General features: G+C 36.0%; 1 protein-coding gene across 3 annotated transcripts; it reads left to right on the forward strand.

Moving 5' to 3' along the window:
• Window positions 1-669: 669 nt before the first annotated feature.
• On the forward strand, window positions 670-20,674 carry LOC8280626 (protein NO VEIN). 3 transcript variants are annotated; one of them, XM_002518012.4, is made up of 14 exons: window positions 672-1,644; window positions 2,689-3,026; window positions 3,302-3,995; window positions 6,733-6,840; window positions 8,709-8,874; window positions 9,296-11,040; window positions 12,066-12,278; window positions 13,236-15,452; window positions 15,984-16,096; window positions 16,400-16,802; window positions 16,883-17,200; window positions 18,461-18,718; window positions 18,981-20,104; window positions 20,194-20,674. In XM_002518012.4, the coding sequence occupies exons 1-13, from the start codon at window positions 823-825 to the stop codon at window positions 20,085-20,087; spliced, it is 8,502 nt and encodes a 2,833-aa protein (XP_002518058.2). In that variant the 5' UTR covers window positions 672-822; the 3' UTR covers window positions 20,088-20,104; window positions 20,194-20,674. The 3 variants fall into 3 exon arrangements, with proteins under 3 accessions (XP_048235529.1, XP_002518058.2, XP_015574066.2); XM_048379572.1 differs by having other exon boundaries at window positions 670-1,644; window positions 18,981-20,674; XM_015718580.3 differs by lacking the exon at window positions 2,689-3,026 and having other exon boundaries at window positions 1,521-1,644.
• Window positions 20,675-20,848: the final 174 nt, after the last annotated feature.

The raw sequence follows: 20,848 nt of genomic DNA on the forward strand, positions 1-20,848 counted from the left end.
ATAAAACTAAATTAATCGATTATTGTTATTATTTTAATAATAATATATATAAAATTAAATTTATAAATTTAAATATTCTTAGAAATAGTAATTTAATATCTTAAAGTACCTTTCTTAAAAATTTGATTTCAGATTTTTATTACTGTAATAATATAAAAGAATTTATTAATTAGTTTTTGATATTATATAAATTAACACTATAAATTATTTTCTAAGATTAAACATTACATTATAATTAAAAAGTTAATTTATTAGTTGGTATAATATTAAAAATATAATTTAATTATATTTTTTATTAGATTAATTGTTTAATTAAAAATTAATTCATTATTTATCATAATAATAATAATATAATCAGATACTAATTTTAAAATTAAAACTGTTATCTAATAGAGTATGACTTATAAATTAATAAATTTATAAAAATATTATAAAAATATGTATAATTTTAAATTTTAAAATTAAAACTGTCAAAATGATATACATGTTAAAAATGTTTTATGTTTCAGACATATTATGTAGCTATAAATATTAAGATCAAATGGTAATTACTATCGAGCGGCTGTAATTTTGCGAGTATGTTGCACGCTTATTCACTGAATTATTACCAACAAAAGAAAAAAAATAAATTCCTCCTTGATTGGACAGACACGAGCTGGCATGGTTAATTATCAGCCCTCGGATTCGATTAACGATCAGAGCCACAAATTGATGCCGCCACTTAAACATCGAAAACCTTTAAGCTCCACTACCATATAAATACTTGAAATTTCCCTCCTTCAAATCCTTCTCCCTAACAGTTCGCCTTCTTAACCTAACAATATGCAAGGGCACCGTCCGCCCTTCCGTCCAGGAGGCGGCGCCGGTGGAGGCTATTACGGTCAACCACCACCACCTCCTCTAAATTCAGACCCTAATTTTGCACTTCAAAATCCAAACGCTTACTTTCATAACCTAGCCAATACTCTGTATCAAAGTTTACAACAACAACAAAACTTTAACAGTTACTTCCCTTTTTCTCTTCAAAACCTTAACTTTCCAATTCAAAACCCTAATTTTCCATTCCAACATTCTAATTTTTCTCTTCCTCAACAGTTCTCTATACCTCAAACTCAACAGCAGCAGCAGCAAAACCGTAACTTTCAGATTCAAAACCCTAATTCACCTCAACAGAACTTAGTTCAGCAACAAAAAGCACAAAACCTACCTCCTGAAACTCCGAAACCGGTTGAAGAAGAGAGAATCGATCAAACGGCTCAACATGATTCTGTTCAACAGCAGCAACAGCAGCATCAACAACAAAAACAACCTCAGGAATCATCTCCGAATGCGCAAAACGATTCAACTCAACAGCATCAACAACAAAGTCGGAAATTACTACAGCAACAACCACTTCATCAAATGCTTTTTCAGAATCCAAAAGGGAAACGAAAACAACTCAAACATAAACAAGAACTTGTTGAAAAAGTGGACCTAGCAGTAGAGAAGGCGTGGCAAGATCTTCTTGCGGCTGCCGAGAGTATTTCAGCATGGAGAGTGTCGCAGGCTGCACTTGTTACACTGCAGGTTGAGTCGTGGGGCTCATTGGGGTTTCCAATGCAGGAGGTTCCCTCATTGCATCGGCTTATTCTCACTGAAGGAAAGGTAATTACAAGCTATTTGTATTTGGCTGTGGGAGTATTAGAAGAGAAGGGATAAGTGAAACTGTTGTGTAAAATCATTTCATGAGTTTAACTTTGGAAGTCAAAGGATCTTAAAGTGAAAGCTTGCTTGTTTGGGTTTTTGTTGATAAAGTCATTGGTTATGATTTTTAACTGTTTTGACGAAATAATTAAACTAATTACACTTCAAAAGGCAAAGATGACAATTTTTTATCTGAATTCTTGGGTTCTAAGAATCTAAACCAGGCAGTAGAAAAATCCATCATTCATGCTTGAATGCCTGGAGCCAGCCAGCTTTTCATATTTCGCTCTGAACCTATAACTCTAACTGGATGCTGTTCTTGGTTTGGTTATTGAAAATGCATACAAAAAGAAGGGATACATTTAAAATAGAAGGAATACTAAGGCTAAGAGCTTTAGCTTCTTTATTTCATCTTGTCTAAGGTAGCAGAATCTAACCTATATGTGATGGGGTGCATTGTAAATCTTGGGTTTGGTTGGCTTGAGTTTTCCTCTTCCTTGAATACAATATTAAAGAGTTATCAAAAGAAAGAGGTGTACTGCAATGTTCTACACAATCTTTCCCTCACATTTGTTTGAACTTGTACAAAAGGCTCATTCTCTGTCTTGATTGAGAAATAAAATCATAGAGATATCCTTGGTTTGCTGAAATATTGTTAGAATTGAAAAGAACAAAAAACAAAAAAAAACTGAAGGAATGATATTTTATGTTTAGACCAAATAAATAGGAATTTCCCAATCTGTTTTTTTTTATATGGCTGTTCGACAGTTCAGGTAACTCTTAGTTGACTTAGATGGTGGACTTGCGTGCCCAGGATTTTGTAATTTATTGTTTTCTTTCTGTTTCACTCATTTCCTTAAGTCCGGGTTCAGGGCATAGTGTAGTATGCTCTTTGTGTTCCTTTATATTCTCACCAAGCAATTGCTTTATCTAACACTTTTAATTTTAATGAACATGTTCCGTTTTTTCACTTTCTTTTTGTCTCTTTTGCTTTTGTTTATTTAGATCAATGCATTTATTCATTGCTTTGTCGCTGTTCGGAGAATTACATCATTGTATGATTTGGAGGTGGCGATCTGTGAGAATGAGGGTATTGAGCAGTTTGAAGAACTGAAATTGGGTCCTTTTCTGCGACACCCATTGGTCTTGCATTATTTTTCTGTGAGTTGTGATGCAACTGAAGTATTAAAGATAACTACTGAGGACATTATTCTGACCCTTCATGAGTACATGGGTACTTTTAAGGAAAAAGATATCACGGCTGATGAATTTCTGGATTTCATAGTGAAGAAGCGATCTGTCAATGGGAAGGGAAATCTTGGTGTACGTATTCAAGGTTTGGGGTGCGTATTTATGGATTATGTTCAGTTTCCTCCATTTTAAGTTTACAATGTCTGCTCAAACTTTGTTTGCTGTTATCTTCCAAACAATTTCTTTGTTCAGCTTTGATGGTGCCCTAATCTTTGTTTAGCTGACCATGCTTTGTTGCATGTTTTAGAGCACTGTGGTAGGAAACGTTGTAATATATCTTGAAGTGCACATTGAAGTATGTTATATTAGTTTTTTTTTTTTTTCATTTTCTTACTACTGAAACTGCATTGTCCTTTTGTGGCCACAGGATGCATATTAAGTTTATTCAGGAAGCCAAGAGATCTAAAAATACAACTCTGAAAAAATGTCTATCCTCAATGAGGGCACCATCAAAGCGATCTGGCACTAGATGTCATAAACATCCTCTTCTTTCCTCACAGAAAAAGGACCTGGATGAACGTTTTTCTGCCATCTCGCAACGTGTAGAATCTTTTGCCTTGGTGCATAAGGATTTCCAAGGAAAGCACATAAGATTTGATTCCTCAAGCTCAGAGGGTGAAGAAAGTAATGATAGTATGCATGATGATACAATGACCAGCAATGGTGAGAGGAGCCATTACTCTTTACAGAATGTGAATAGTACTGATAAGGTGAGTACCTGTCCTTACCCATCTGCGACTGAAGAAATGTCACGGCTGGGCTTGAAAGGTGAAAGTGAAGTGGGTAGCCAATCTAGTCGTAAGAGGCATACTAGCAACCCAAGTCGCTTAAGGAGTAGGAGTAAGCTGGATTCCTGGGAAAGGAAAAGAAAATTTGAAGAGCTAAGCGGCACGGCCTCTGCACCTCCCAAACTGCTTAAAGGTAATGAGGAGAAGCATGATATTCATTCACTCAAAAATGGTGATAAGACTGATGAAGTGGATTTTTCATTATCTAATAATGCCATGGAAACATTTATCACAACCTGGAGGGACGCATGCAAGGAACATACTGTGACTGAGGTAAGTTGCCTGTGTTGCTTGCACTGATGTTGGTCCTTATTAATTTCATTTCATCAAATCTAAGATAATTCTTTCTGAATTTCTGTCTTGTTTGCTTCTGTTCATAAGGATGCTTTTATTGGTGTATGCGTGCTTGACAAAAACAAAAACGGATTCTGCAGAACCACCTAAGTTGCAATATGTGATGTCGAAGAAATATCTTTGTATATGTTAATATTTGCAAGAGATTTTGAATGACTGGAATATTGGTTACCTTATGAATTTTCTAACATCTATAATAGTGCAATGACTTGATTACATCTTACATATGACCATTTTTCTTGGTGAAAGTGAAATTAAGAATTTTAGATACTGTTTCAAGAAAACTTTTCAAACTAAAATTTTGACATTGGCAGGAGATAAATAACTACTTCCATCTCCTCCTTTCTTCTCCTCCCCTTCCCCTCATGCTTTTCTATCCTGTTCTCCTCGTCTTGCGCCTTCATAACCCTTGGCATCAAGGGAGTGCCAACTAGTATATACTGTGCTAGGTAAAGTTTTTCCTAGACTTGTCAGTTGTACATCCACTTTTACTGCTCTCTAAAGGAAAACTATAATAATGTTCTTTCACTGAGTACTTAATTTATCACCATTTCTGGCCTCCAAGTGAATCCAATGCTCAATTATTAGTTATACATCACCTATTATCATCTCTCTTCCAAATTTATTGCATTCTATTGGCTTCAGGTAGTTTTTGTGGTTGACTTGTTGGTTTATGCAAGGGAACTTTCATATGATGGATTTCTTTTTTAATGATTTTCTTGGAGGTAAAGGGATACTTTAGGTTGTTGGTTAATGTGCTAATAGACCATTGTTATTGATAATTGTAGGTGCTATAATTAGCACTTAGCAATAGAAGCTAAACCTTTATCGTTAATTTCTAGGGTAATTCATTTCTATCTCTGAAGTGTTACTATATGAATGTGTGCAAATGAAGAGAATTAATGTAGTAAGTAGATTATATATAGACTTGAAACATTCCTGTAGTTGTTTTTGAATTGGAATCAATCAAATTGTGTTTTAGTATGATTAATGACTATAAAGGGAATTGGCCAGTAATTTGAGCTGTGAGAGGATAATTTCCCGGATCAAGTTGTTATGAAGTTAATTTCTTGAAAAGTCTTTTGTTTATAGTTTCCATAAGTCGGTAATACATAGTATAAAGTGGACATCGAACCTGCATGGTGCTTGTCGCATACCAACAGAAACAGCTCGAGTTTTGCATTTGGTTGCTGCCAAGGTTAAATCTTTGCTCTCATGAAGGATCGCATTGTTCCTTTCATTTACTAGGCACATCTCTCTTCTATATGACCTAGCTTATGATTTTCCCTTAGGCTGTTTGTTATGAAGGATGGGAAATATGAAGAATATGTATAGGGCCCATAGGAAGGAAATGTAGCTAGTCTATATTATGGACCTAATACAAATCCCTCCTCCTTTTGGTCCTTCCAAACAACACATCTTTAATCTTTGTGTGCATGTTTCTTGTGTACATGACATGTAAAAGGATGCACCAAAATCTGTATACCTAGTTTATGAGTCTCCTTTTCTTTTCTCTTCCCCTAAGTTGCTTTACTATAACTTGTTGAGAAGCTCATGAAATGTAAAGAGCATCAAAACGAGGAAAAAGTAATCATTAAATTAAAAGGAAAAAAGAGCATTATCTTAGCCTTCTATTGCCTCACACAATGGCTTTGAGTTCCGGAAAACTTGGAGGTTTTCCAACTAGGATGGGTTATGACTTATGAGACAATTAATGAGCTGCATCTAAAGCTCAAGGTGTAGTTCCCTTCAACCAGCTCACCTATCCCCACCACCACCCTTTCCCGATGCGTCATTATTAATTGGTATGCCATTCATAATGAGTGACTTTTCGACGTTATGCACGAATTGGTAATTTTAATTATTCTTTCTTTTTCTTAAGTGCATAGTTGTCAAAGGCACGCTTGAGGCGAGAGGCGCACAAAGCGCAAGCTTTAGCGCCTCAAGCCAAGGAAGCAGCCGACTTTACTAAGGCGCGTGCCTTTTTGCACCTCAGACCTAAGGTTTGTAATATTTTGAATTTTATTTGTTTATTTTTTTTTAAGACATGAAATGATCTTAACCCTTCATCATAGACTTAATATAGGCTATGTAGACCTACCCACGCTTGATTATCTCCACAGAATTAAAAAAAGAAAGAAAGAATATTAGGGCAAAAAGACATTTGATCGAGAAAAAGAAGAGAAGAGGGAGAGGATTTTAAAGAAGAAGACTGTATGAAGCTTAATAATGATGATTGACAAGATGACTATAATTAATATTTATTAGGAGACTAGGAATGTAGGAGTAGGACCAAGACCATAATTATAGACTTGTAGTAAATTAGTAATGGAAGATGCTTTAGGATTTTTACCAATCTAGGACTTCTAGTTATTTATAATATTATATTTTACTTTTATTATCTATTTTGAACATGTATTTTTATTGTTTGTTAAATGATTCTTAAACATGATTGTCATGATCTTTTTATTTCTTTTTTTTGGTTGTTTGTAAAGTTTTCTATTTTATGCATGTCTTGTTTTATTTATTTTATTTTTTTCTGCCTAGCGCCTCAGGCATCAAGAGCCCTTATCACATTGGTGTGCGTTTCGCCTTTAACAACTATGTTTCAGTGTATGAAGTGTGTTCCTCATTGACTGTCTTTTTGTGCTTGTAGGTTTTTGAGAAAATGGTTCAATTTTATAGACCCCTGGATGGTCGACACAGGAAAAGAATCAAATGGGCATTTGTCTCAAACCCATCTGTTGGATTGCTGAATGTCGCTGTAAGTAATTATGGTAGATTTGATTATCATAATCATGGTGGATGGCAACAGTGTTTATATTTAAGGATAGTTGCATAAATAATTACTTTTATGCATGTTCCTTTTTCTTTGGGTTAGGAGATAAAAAAATGAAGGGGAAACATATTAATATAGGGGGAACTAATTAAAAAGATTTATCCATACCAGTTCTTTTTGAAGATGTAGCCTTTGACTTGGTGGGATCACTGGGATTGAGGAATGGATCCATATAGCAAGCTCCAACTAGTTTGGGATTGAGGTTCAGTTAGTAAAATATTTTATTACGGATTGGTAAATAAATAGAAATAGCTTGTGTTGATATCGGATGTAAGTTTTTATTAGGGTATATTTTACGTATTTGATGCTAAGCCTATTGGAACTGGTAATCAACTTCTTTGTCCTTTTGGATTGCTTATTTTGAATCAAATTTATGCAAGTCAAATGGCACAGAAAAGTATGCTCGTCTTATACTTGAGGCCAGAGAAGGGAAGGGCACTCCCCTGTGTTTGATTCACAGAAGTGTTCAGAAGGAAGTAGAAGGGAAGTTTGCTCATTTGGAGAAAAGAGGGGCCTAGGCCATTTTTTTTCCAGTCTTATACTTCATAAAAACATGCGATCACAAATTCTTATCTGTTTCTGTCCGCATAACCTTTGTTTACCACTTTGTGTCAAAACATTTAGTAGTCTGGGCAGTGCTTCTGTCCTTTCATACCCGTATTCATTTCTAACCAGATAGAAGTAATTTAATCCTATGCTAGTATGCATGCCTAGGATTGGCTAGGTTAATGTTTAGTTGGCCAGAAGGATCTGCTCATTTTAATAAACAACGTAGAATTGCCAGCCACATTATCCTATTAGATACGCTGGATTCTGTAGTTACCTGAAAAAGGAAAAGAGAAAAACTGGAAGTAATGATATTACTCTTTTGCTGATAATGCAGCAATGTATCTGATAGTTTATGCCTTGGGAAAACATTTTGAGTGGAAAATCACTGGAACTTGTATCATATTAATTGTACCATTCTGCTTCTACAATAAGTACTTAACGATTAGCAAACAACCTACCAACGAAGACAAGAATGGTGTGGGTGTTGGTTAGAAGTTGTTCATCCTTTGTCTGCTTTGTTCTAGCTTACTAAGGCTTGCTTATAACTGTTGTTGCATTAGTTATTTATTATCTTCAAACCACTCCTAATGGAAATTGAAAAGTAGAACTCTCAAATCATTTATTGTAAAACTTTCTATCTTCAAAAAGATAAATCTCTGAAAGTTATGGTTAGAAGGTGTTGCTCAATTTACTCATGAGATGTGCAGTAAATAATTCAGTCTGACACAAAAAGTTTGTTGAACACTTCCTTTCAGTTATACTAATTTCATTTACCACTTTCTTCTTCTTCTTCTTTCCCTTTTCTTTTTTCGGTGGTTTAGGTTCAGTTTGCTTGCTTTGATAATTCAGCTTTAGTTTGAAAGGCTTCAGCCACATACCCCTGATTTACCAGTAGTTGTTGGCTCTTGATGTTTTTAGACGTGTGCGATCTTAGGCTTTATTTTTGTTGCTGAAGATTAATTATTTTATATATATATATATATATATATGGTAAACCATGATACTTTTACTAGGTCAACAGTAATGTCTTAAATAGTCGATTAGTGTACTTTACAAATTAAGGTTAAAGTTTGTTAAAGTGACTGGAATTTTTATCTTGTTTATCTTTTTGACTGTTCAAGTGTCAACCAATATCTATGTTGCTACTTATCCTTTGGGTGGTTGAGCTGTCCAGTTCTTATTTTCTGGTTTATGCCTATTTGACATGTTGGATATTGAACAAAGTTGGTTCATCAATTTTACAGGTGATGGCTATGAAATCTGGAATGTTGGATAGCATATATGATGCTTTCCAATCTGTAAACCAACATGAATTGACCAACACCTTTTCTGAATATGAAAGCATTGATGTTGAACCAGCTGAAAAGCATAAATCAGTTGTCCCCCAATGCAGTTTGCTGCCAACACAGAGTGAGTGCTACTTTTCTGCAACTGAGTCTTTACTGTGTTATAGTTGCACGGTAGTCCTAAATTTTTTTTTGGCTTTTGTTTTCCCATGTTTATTTGGTGCTATACTGCTATTAGTTTTTGTTACTCAAGTTTTTGGTACAAAAAATAGTGTGTACGAACATATTTAACAGAACAGTCTTAGGTCAAATACTTGAACAAAATTAGCATTATCAAATAGTTGGCACAGACTTCCAAAATTATCTTACTTGAGTATTGGTGCGGCTCATTGGCACTTTTCAGGACCTAGCATTCTTTGGGTTTTCAAAGGTTCTCTTAAATACATCTTGTCTCATACTATATGAACAAATTTTCTTATACAAGTATTGCTTACATAAATTTGCTAGAGACTACTTATCTACTTGCTGATTAATATGCCTAACAGGTGTTACAGTTGATGAAATTATTGGGAAAATTACTAGGTACTATGAGCTTGATCAAAAATTCCAGAGCAATGACAAATTGCTTTTGGAAGACAAATTTATCTCCTTGAAGAAGCTGTGCAATTGTGAGTTTTGGCTTGTTGACCAGTTTGGTATCAAGGAATTCAAATTCCTTGGTCATGGGGAATTTCTTATGTTCTTAGAGAAACATGCTTCTCTATTACCTACTGAATTACAGAAGCTTTTTGCTGCTGATATATGTGAAAAGCCGCCTTTGGAGGTTTCTGTGCTCCAGCATCAGTTGATATTTTTAGTATCACAAGCATCAAATAATTTATGGGAGAGTGAAACTATCTCCAAACAGATGATTTCTGCATTGCTTATAAAGCAATTTCCTTTAATTAGTTTTAAAATTATGGAAAATGGCTCAATGGAAGAGTTTCTACAGACTGTGGCTCAACATAAGAATAATGTACTCTCCAAATGTGTCCAGTTTTCTGCTGCATTGTTAGGAGAACATTATATTGGAGACATGTTAAGGGAAGACCATACAGTCGAAACTGCTGCAGTAAGAACCAACAGTGGCCAGAAAATGATGGCCTTTGAGTCCATCACCTCCCAGAGTGCAATTGAGGTTTTGCTTAGGGCGCCAATGTTGTGCGATTTGACCTCATGGTCACATTGGGACCTTATTTTTGCTCCGTCTCTTGGTCCTCTTGTTGAATGGTTGTTGAATGAAGTGAATGCCAAAGAATTGCTGTGTTTGGTCACAAAGGATGGTAAGGTGATTCGAATTGATCAGTCTGCTAATGTGGACTCGTTCTTGGAAGCTGCACTTCAGGGATCACCTTTCCAAACAGCAGTCAAGCTGTTATCCCTGTTATCATTGGCTGGAGGGGAAAAGCATATTCCTTTGTCCCTCCTAAAATGTTATGCACGCCAAGCATTTGATGTCATTTTCAAGAATCATTTTGAAAATATGGATGTGCAGGAGAATAGAAATTATTTGTTGCATGGCAAAGCAGTTGATAAGGCAGCTAATACTTTAAGTGGTCAAGCACATAAGAACTTGTTCCAAATTAATCGGGTGCTGCCTGCTGCCTCGAGATTTGTACTCGATTGTCTTGGTTATCTTCCTTCAGAATTTCGTAGTTTTGCAGCTGATGTGCTGCTTTCCGGGATGCACTCTGTCGCTAAAGATGCCCCTTCAGCCATTTTATGTGAGTGCAGCCAAAAAGAACGAATCATGCTTCATGAAATAGGATTATCCATTGGTTTAGTGGAGTGGATTGATGATTACCACACATTTTTTTCCACCATTAGTACTGACTCATTCACATCTTTTGAGCCAGCCCTGGGAGCTGCCACACCTGTGCTAAGCACAGGCTCGAGGTATGTGCAAAACACACTGGATATGTATTCTTGTGGTGATGGGAAAACAAATATGCATCTTGCGGAAGATGGTCATAATGAAGAAAGTACTGAAACTAGCCCTACAATTCAAGATGCAGTAGTTTCTGGTGATGCAACAGCCACGGGTTGTGCAGAAGAATCTTCTGAGAGTAACAAACTGAAGGATGCAGCCCTGGTAATTGAGTCTATCAGGAGAGATGAATTTGGTTTGGATCCAAATATTTCAAGCACAGAGAGCACCATTTTGAAAAAGCAACACGCTCGCTTAGGGAGAGCACTTCACTGTCTTTCTCAGGAATTATATTCTGAGGATTCTCATTTTCTTCTTGAGCTGGTAAGTCAGCTATTCTTTTATTTTGCTTTTTGTTTTGACACAGAATTCTATGCAAGAGTTTACTATTAGTGGCTTGATGATTGTAGTTGGGAGATATATATATTGAGCCTCTTTTTTCCTTTTCTAAATTTGAAAAAGGTGTTTCTTTTACTCCTTAGCTTCTTCTTTTCTTTGAGCTGTGCAGAGTCTTCATTGTGCTAAAATTGTTGTTTTCACATGCTTAAATGTTGCTTATGGAATGTAGTCTACAAAATTTACCGACTTAACAATAAAATAAGGTTTTCTGAAAAATTTTCCGACTTTCAATGGTTGAAGAGGTGAAGTACAAGGCTTTATAATTGATAGACCATGGGCTGTTCTTTCAACTCATTGTTTCTTGAATAAAAAGTTTTTCTAGTAAAGAATATTAAGGTAAAAGGAATGAAACATAAAACCTATAACGATTTTGGATAATATACAACACCTTATAGTCAAACCTAGTTAAGTTCGATTTAAATTATAAACCAATGCAGTCCTGATTCATAGAAGAGTTAACTGATAAGAATACCACCATAAGCGGCAACCAACAAGGTGTGTTTTGCGATTTGTTTCAAGGGCTACTTTTAGGAATCAAGACTTGAAACTAGCTTACAATATTATGCTATCTTAGAAATGTTAAAGAAAACAACACTCCACTGTTATCTGCTAAACTAGATTTGCTTAAAGCATGCATTTATGTGAAATGAAATGAAAATCAATGCTTCAACTAGACATCAGCAGCAATGTGCTACTTGCATGCAAAGTATGAGCACAGCATATGTGTTTCGGTAACATAAATTGTGTTGCTCTCACAAATTTTTGGTGTTATATGGAATGAAATGGAATAAGAATCTCAGATTTATGAATCTACTTTTAGTTGTTATTTGAAATACAGTCGATGAGTTGTATTCTGTTCATTTGTTCTCTAGGAAATAATTTTTATGTTTCTGATGCACTTTCTTTTATTATTATATTTGTCCTTAACCCCTTGGAAAATGATGCTTCAGGTTCAAAATGCTGATGATAATATTTATTCAGGAAGTGTAGAACCAACTCTCACATTTATTCTTCAAGAATCAGGTATTGTCATTTTAAATAATGAGCAAGGCTTCTTGGCTCAAAACATCAGAGCTCTTTGTGATGTTGGAAATTCAACCAAGAAAGCATCCGGTACTGGATACATAGGGCAGAAAGGGATTGGCTTCAAATCAGTTTTTCGGGTATTTTTTCTTCTCCTGCTTTATCAGCCTCCCATGCCTTGTATTATGGAACTGAATCGTACTGAAATTTGTTTATTCCAATATATAATGGAGAGTGCAAATTAAGGCAAGGAATGAACTCTGTAACTTAGGTCCAGCCTTCCCCCCATACTCAGATTGGGTGATTGGATTGCTGCAGACATTTCTTACAGTCCCATCATAATTCATGACCACATCTCCTTGATTGGTCTCCTCATGCTCTTTATAGTTGTTGGGAGTGGATGGATCTTGGTTCAAGGACCAATTTCCACAAATATGGTGGGAGTTATTCACCAATATGCTACGCTACAATGGTCAATAATGCCAATAACTCTAGGCATGTCAATGCAATTTAATAGGGGCTAATATGAATAGAAACATATATTATATTACTCATTTTACTGACTTGCCGAACTAAAATCCATGTGGTGCTCAACCACTTTGGATATCTAGAACACGAGCAATCAATTGGGGTTTGAGATTTTGTAGAGTTGTACTCCTATTACCCACACAACATCAATTAATCATTAAACACATACCAAAGACAAGCCAAAACAACCATCACCATAGTATATGAAAACAACCAAACCAAATAAACAAGATTCAATAAAATTGGGAGTTTGCAAGGCTGCTCATCATGGCCCGTAAAAAACCTCAGAACATCCTGTTTTGCAAATCCCATGGCCCATTTAGTGTCAGTTATTCACCGCTATGTATTAAGTTATGGAAGGAAAGGCTTACCCCATGTTTTGTGTCCCATATTTGGCGTCCTACTGAAAAAGACTAAAGTCATGGTTTGCATGAGAAAAGTATAAAATCGCATTTCTTTTGTTATCTTATATATTGTTAATTTGAGTCATAACTTGAGAAAGTTGGTATTTATGAGTGTGGATATCTTTTATACAAATTCCCTCACTGGATGATCTTTCCCTTTTGCAGGTAACCGATGCTCCAGAGATTCATTCCAATGGTTTTCATATCAAGTTTGATATAAGTGAGGGTCAGATTGGTTTCGTTTTGCCCACAGTTGTTCCTGCTTGCGATGTTGACTTGTTTAGCAGGCTGGTGTCCAGAGAGACTGGTCAAAAGGACAAAAAGCATTGGAACACTTGTATTGTGCTTCCATTTCGGTCAAAATTATCAGAAGAAACTGCTATGAAAATGTTTGCAGATCTTCATCCTTCTTTACTACTCTTTCTTCATCGTCTTCAATGTATTATGTTTCGGAACATGCTCAATGATTCGCTCCTTGTAATGAGAAAAGAGATTTTGCAAGATGGGATTATAAAGGTTTCTTGTGGAAAAGATAAAATGACTTGGCTTGTTGCATCTCAAAAGTTGCAGGCACATGCTAGTCGTCCTAAAGTTCAGACTACTGAAATTGCCGTAGCATTTACACTGGAGGAGTCAGAAAATGGGGATTACTATCCACGTTTGGACCAACAGCCTGTTTTTGCTTTTCTTCCTTTAAGAACGTATGGACTGAAATTTATTCTGCAAGGCGACTTTGTTCTTCCTTCATCTAGAGAGGAAGTAGATAAAAATGATCCCTGGAATGAGTGGTTGTTGACAAAGTTTCCTGATTTGTTTGTAAGTGCAGAGAGATCATTTTGTGCTCTTTCTTGTTTTAGGTATAATCCAGGAAAAGCTGTGGCAGTTTATATGAGCTTTGTTCCGCTTGTTGGTGAGGTGCATGGTTTCTTTTCTGGGCTCCCTAAAGCAATTGCTTTAGAATTGCGAAGGACGAGTTGTCTCCTCCTGGAGGGGGACAATTGCAATATGGTCCCTCCATGTAATGTTCTGAGAGGTTGGAATGAACAAGCTCGCAATCTTCTACCTGATGGCTTGCTTCAAGAGCACCTTGGTCTTGGATTCTTAGATAAGAATATAATCTTGTCTGATTCACTTGCAAGGGCACTTGGTATTATGGAGTATGGACCTGAAATTCTCATAAAATTTATGACCTGTTTATCTCACACAACAAGTGGCCTAAAATCGATGGGTCTTGGTTGGTTATCTTCTTTACTTAACACTCTCTATATTATGATTTCCCATTCTTCTGGACCAACTGATCTCATAGATAACCTCCGTCAGATTCCATTTATTCCCCTTTCAGACGGTAGATACAGCTCATTGGACAGGGGTACAATTTGGTTACATTCTGATATTTTAAGTGCTGGATTTGATGGTGCACAGGAGCTGGAGGCTTTTCCACAATTATACGCTAAACTTCGAATTGTAAACCCTGCCCTCTTTTCTGCATCAGTGGCTGATGGAACTTTGGTGGACAATAGTGCTACGATGCTTCTAAAAATTGGTGTTCAACAACTTTCTGCTCATGAAATTGTGAAGGTTCATGTTTTACCAGCTTTATCTAATGAAAAAGTCAGTGATAGAAACAAAGAATTAATGACAGATTATCTTTGCTTTGTAATGATCCACCTACAGTCTAGCTGCCCCCATTGTTGTATGGAACGAAAATATATTATCTCTGAGTTACACAGTAAAGCCTTTATATTAACAAATTTTGGATATAGAAGGCCTGCTGAAACACCTCTGCATTTCAGTAAAGATTTTGGAAATCCTATAGATATTAATAAATTAATTAATGTTATGGATATTCAATGGCATGAGATTGATCTCACCTATTTGAAGCACTCAGTAAATGATTCATTGTCCAATGGGCTGATGAAGTGGAGAGTATTTTTCCAGGAAATTGGTGTTACAGACTTTGTTCAAGTTATTCAAATCGAGAAAAATATTTCTGATCTACTCCAAACTGTGTTGAAGAATGTAAAATGCGATGCCGACCTGCTTTGTCCTGGATCAATTGCCAGAGATTGGGAATCCTCTGAGTTAGCACAAATATTGTCTATATTGTCCAAGACTGGTGATAGGGAATGTTGTAAATATCTCTTGGAGATTCTTGACAGAATGTGGGATGATAGCTTCAGTGAGAAAGCTACTGGTTACTACAATTCAAAATCTAGTGTTGCTGGCAGAACCTTCAAGTCTTGCTTTTTAAGAAGCATCCATGATGTTCAATGGGTAGTATCAACCATGGATAATGAACTCCACTACCCTAAAGATTTATTCAATGATTGTGATGTGGTACGATCAATCCTGGGTAGTTCTGCTCCATATGCTCTTCCGAAGGTTAGTATAATTATTCAATTCCAATTTAATATTTGATGATTAAAACTTGTTAATCCCACTTAAAGCACATTGCTTCCTGGTATTATTATTGTGAGAATTCAAACCGAGTGGTTTCAACTTTATTCTGCCCTTTCAAAAAGACAAATGTACATATTGACTATTGAGAGCCGAGTGATGATATAGCAAAGGTTTTAATGTCTCAAATCAATTAATGGGTTGTCGTAGGAGATGCAAGCAAAATATAGGACTACTTGTGAAAGAAAGTATGTTGTAATGAAACTCAGTCTGTTTATGATACATGCTGCAAGGACTGTGTCTAATTTCATTATTGAATATCATTTCTTTGTGCATTCGTTTCTGTGTTTCTTTCTTTTCTAAATTTTTTGAGTTAATGGGGTTTGGTGGGTGTTAGAATTGTTTTTGTTTATGAATGCCTGTGTAGGTGGGTGGGCTTTGTAGATAAAGATGGACATGATAACCTACTTGTGCTGTTATCGCATGATTTGTTCTGCTATATTCTCTTTGGAACAGGTGACAAGCTCAAAGTTGTTAAGTGATATTGGCTTTAAGACTAAAGTTACTCTGGATGATGCTCTGAAGTTTTTAAGAGTATGGAGGAAATCAGAAACCCCTTTCAAGGCCAGGTATTACATAACTTTTGTTCTAAGAGATATCTAATTAATCATGTGTATTACAAAATTGAGGAAATTATGTTATTTACTATTCTTAAATGTAATTATGATTCTGTGCAGTCCACTCCTTATTTCGGTACTTGAATTGCTTGTATTTAACTAAATCAAGGATGCCTAGCCATTTTGCCATATTCTGATTATTACTTGGTTTTTCTTCATGTTACATAAGGCCTTTGTTGTACATATGTCTATGTTGACTCTCTTATTTGGCTGGTAATCCTCTTCCTGTTATTGAAATGGCATTTCTATGTGCAGCATAGCACAAATGTCCAAATTATACACATTTATCTGGGATGAAATGGCTGCTTCAAAGAAGCAAATTTCGGAGGCACTCCATTTGGCACCATTTATTTTTGTTCCATTTGAATCTGGTTTAAGGCATGACGATATGGTGTTTGGTGTGTTCTTATCGTCTGAAGATGTTTATTGGCATGATCCAATTGGCTCTGTTGACCGCATGAAGGAGATTCATCCTCGGTATGGATTGGCAGGTCTGCCTAAGCAGCCTGTAAGCAAGACATTATGCGATATTTATACAGGGCTCCATGATTTTTTTGTTAAAGAGTGTGGAGTACGTGAGATCCCTTCTTGTGGTTGCTATTTTGATATTCTAAAACAGCTGTCAACTGTTGCATTGCCTTCACAGGCTGCTGGCACGGTAAGTCACCAATTTTAATGTAGTACGGCTTTGAAGTTATGAAGTTGTGCTGCAATCTAAGTGTCTCCTTTTCTCATTAGGTTTTGCAAGTCTTTTTGAAGTGGACTGATGAGCTGAAATCTGGATTTCTAAGTTCTGAAGATATCATTCATATGAAAGAATGTCTTCTGAAAGTGGAATATACAGTACTTCCCACTTTACAAGATAAGTGGGTTTCATTACACCCTTCATATGGTCTGGTGTGCTGGTGTGATGATAAGAATTTGAAGAAAATATTCAAGGATATGGACAATATTGATTTCATATACTTTGGCAATCTTAGTGATCATGAGGAAGATATGCTTCGAGCTAAAGTCTCTGACCTCATGCAAAATTTAGGGATTCCTGCTCTATCGGAGGTAACTGGCTTGCCCTTGAACAACTACCTCTCCCATACTCCCTTCTTTAGTCGGCCCCCTTCTCTGTTTCCATTTAACTTGTTTTTAACTTCTCAATATCGTGATATTTATGCCTATTTTCACTTCACAGTTCACATTGATGCTTAGAAAGTGAAGCTCAAGTTCTCTTGACATCATCATGGGTTATAATTTTCTATATATGCTACAATTTAATGATGTCATGCAGCTAACTTGAAATCAATGATTTTAGACCTAAATAACTAAATATCACTTATTTATGTCATGTCTTGTGGAGATCACCCCAGACCCAGAAAGCTTTTGCTGAAAAATTCTATTGCAATTCACCATGAAGTCTTTTAACGAGAAGTGTTATCTATATATTTTCATTACCTAATGACATTTAATTGCATAAACCTAATATTGACATCCATTGTTATGCACCGAACATCATCTGTTGGGTGATGGTATCAATCAGACATGCATGCTTATTGTCATTATCGTTTTTTGTGCTTATTGTTGTTATGGTATTGGCGGCTCACTTGTTCAATGATCAAATCTAGATTTATTATTTTTCACGAATACTAGTTTTCTTTCCAGTCCTTTTGCTGTTGCAATTACTTCCTCTGTTTATTCGCGTTTGGGTTCTTATAACTTTCACGACATAAGACTATGGTATTCTTTATTTCTTTCTGTTAAATGAAGTGGAGTTTATCCTACATTTTATGGATATGTAAATGTGCCTGCATAATAAATTTGAGCTTCAGATTACTTGCTAACTGACTAGCCTGTCAACAAATTCAAGATGACTTAGCTAAGGCGCTTTTATATAACTGCATGTTCAGTTACATATCTAATAGCTGAGCATGCAATAATAGTGCAAATTGGTAACCAGTTGAAAACAATTTTAGCATGTTTGATGAATTGTTATTCTTTCCCTCAATTCAAAGGGGAAGGTGGGGACACAGTGGTGGAAGCCCCTGAACTTTTGAAGTAGGAACCAATAGGAGGGCTATTTGGCTCGCAACATCTTATGGATTCTTATTTGAGTTAACATGATATACTTCTAAGGTTTTTTCTTTTTTTATTTTAAAATTCGTAATGACAATGAAAAAAGATTCTTTTATTATCAACTCTGAAGGCGTGCTGCAATATGCAGTTGCTCTAATGACACTGGTGATAATTCTCATTTAGGATATTTTTTTCATTTCTTTTCCTTCATTTTTTATATTGTTATCTTTCTTTTTGATGCATATTATGCAGATCATAACTCGTGAAGCAATATACTATGGTCCAGCAGACTCTAGCTTCAAAGCTTTACTGGTTGAATGGTCTCTTCCTTATGCTCAACGCTATATTTGTAGTTTACATCCTGAAAAATATTTCCAACTTAAGCAGTCTGGATTCAGTAATATAAAGCAGCTGAAAATTACTGTTGTTGAGAAGTTATTTTACAGGAATGTCATAAAAAGTTCTGGCAGTGCGTCTAAAAAGCGATATGAATGTAGCTGTCTACTGCAGGTATGGAATACAATCCCTCATCTCTTAATTTCATTTTTTTTTACTAGAGAGTGTTTTGCACGCCCATAAAGTTATGGCATTTGAAACCAGCTAGGTTTGTGGTCACTTGATCTCAAGAATAGATGTCTAAACCTATAGAAATATTCTTCTTAGTCTATGATATCATTCTCTAAAACTCGGTAAACTGATCATAGGTACAAATCTATGATATGTAAATAGTGACATGTCCTGCATAATCATATCCCTTTTTGTTTGATTTCAGGGCAATACTTTGTACATAACTTCAGAATCAGATTCACATGCAGTGTTTTTGGAGCTTTCTCGTTTATTCTTTGATGGAGCTTCAGATTTACACTTGGCGAATTTCCTTCACATGATTACAACCATGGTGGAATCTGGCTCCACTGAGGACCAAACAGAGTTCTTCATCATGAACAGCCAAAAGGTGCCAAAGCTTCCTGACAATGAATCTGCTTGGTCACTCTCTTCCATTTCTTCTTTGATAGAGAATGGTGAATCACATCAGAAAGGTGTTGCGCCAGTGGCAACGAACGAGAACAAGAGCTGGAAGTCCAAGAGGAAAGTGGGAATCAGCTCTAATTGGCCACCTGTTGATTGGAAAACTGCACCAGGTTTTGAATATGCTCATACAAATGGTTTTAAGACCCAGGCTGTTGTATCACATCCTAATAGTTTAGGTCGAAGTCTGGAGGATGATTCAAAGGACAATGTCACACATATAGATACTTCCGTGCCAATTGAAATTGATTCTTGGATCATTGAAGAGAACACAGCAAGACCCATGATAGTAAGCACTGAAAATCCAGATGATCATCTTGCTCATGCTTGCAATCAATCTCTAAATGTGGATATTGCATCTGACCCTGTTGACTTACCTCTCATGTCTGAGAAACATGAACCAAGTTCCTCTAGATTTTTTAACAGAGAGAAGTTGAATACTGGAACAGCTAATGCTGCACAATTATTACTTACTGGAAGACTAGGAGAACGTGTTGCCTTTAAATATTTAACTGAAAAATTTGGTGAAAGTGTTGTAAAGTGGGTTAATGAAGATAGTGAAACTGGGTTACCTTATGATATAGTTGTAGGTGAGGAAGATAGCAGGGAGTACTTTGAAGTGAAAGCCACAAAATCGGCAAGGAAGGACTGGTTCATTATATCAACGAGAGAGTGGCAATTTGCAGTTGAAAAGGGTGAATCTTTTAGCATTGCTCATGTTTTTCTTTCAAGTAATAATTCGGCAAGGGTCACAATATTCCGAAATCCAGTGAAACAATGTCAGGCAGGCAAGTTGCAATTGGTTGTCATGATGCCAAACCAGAAGAAGGAATCCACTGTTGTCTCCTAAAAGGCACTGTTTTTGCGGTATGTTGTCTAATTAACTTCAAACATATTGGAAGCATGTGCTTGATTACTGATCCTTGCATATTACTGACCAAATTGATTTGATTTAGTTATCTTGCTATTCAAGATAGCCGAGTCTTCCTGTTGTATGATTTTCTTTGGAAAAAGAACACCACCTTGTGGCGGAGCGTCTCAACTCTTCTGCTTCTGATTCTGAAGTACGCGCAGTAATTCTGCTGTAAGAGTTGTATGATATTTTTAGACAAGCATAAACTGGCTATGAGACGCAGCCTTTGCATGCTGAAGACCTGGCTCGAAAATATCAGCAAAAGAATAGGACACTGTAAGATGACATTTGATTCCGTTCGTATATAGGAAAAGTATTTCAGACTTTAACCCTGTAAATATCGTTTTTAGTGCCAGCAAGGCAGGGACGCTGTTTGCCAGTTGATTTAGGATGCGCAATGAAGCCAGTTTTTACATATGCGTAGCTTAATTTTTTGCATAGCTGTAAAATCCAAAATGCTATTGGTGCAAGGTGCTATGCTAAAACAATAAGACAAGCAATGACAACTCATAATTACTGATCAAGGTGCCACTCTTCATTGTGCAGTACATTGTCCATTTTCAAATAGGGTAACTGATTATTAACCATGTGATTTGTGTAATTTGCTTTATGCGCCCATTTGCCAGTTACATCCTCGCAGCCAATCTGTCCCTAATTGTTACATACTTGGAATTGATACTCTTAAACAATCAACCTAA

This window comes from Ricinus communis, chromosome 9 (assembly GCF_019578655.1).
Source record: "Ricinus communis isolate WT05 ecotype wild-type chromosome 9, ASM1957865v1, whole genome shotgun sequence".
In the NCBI taxonomy this organism is placed as follows: Eukaryota; Viridiplantae; Streptophyta; class Magnoliopsida; order Malpighiales; family Euphorbiaceae; genus Ricinus; species Ricinus communis.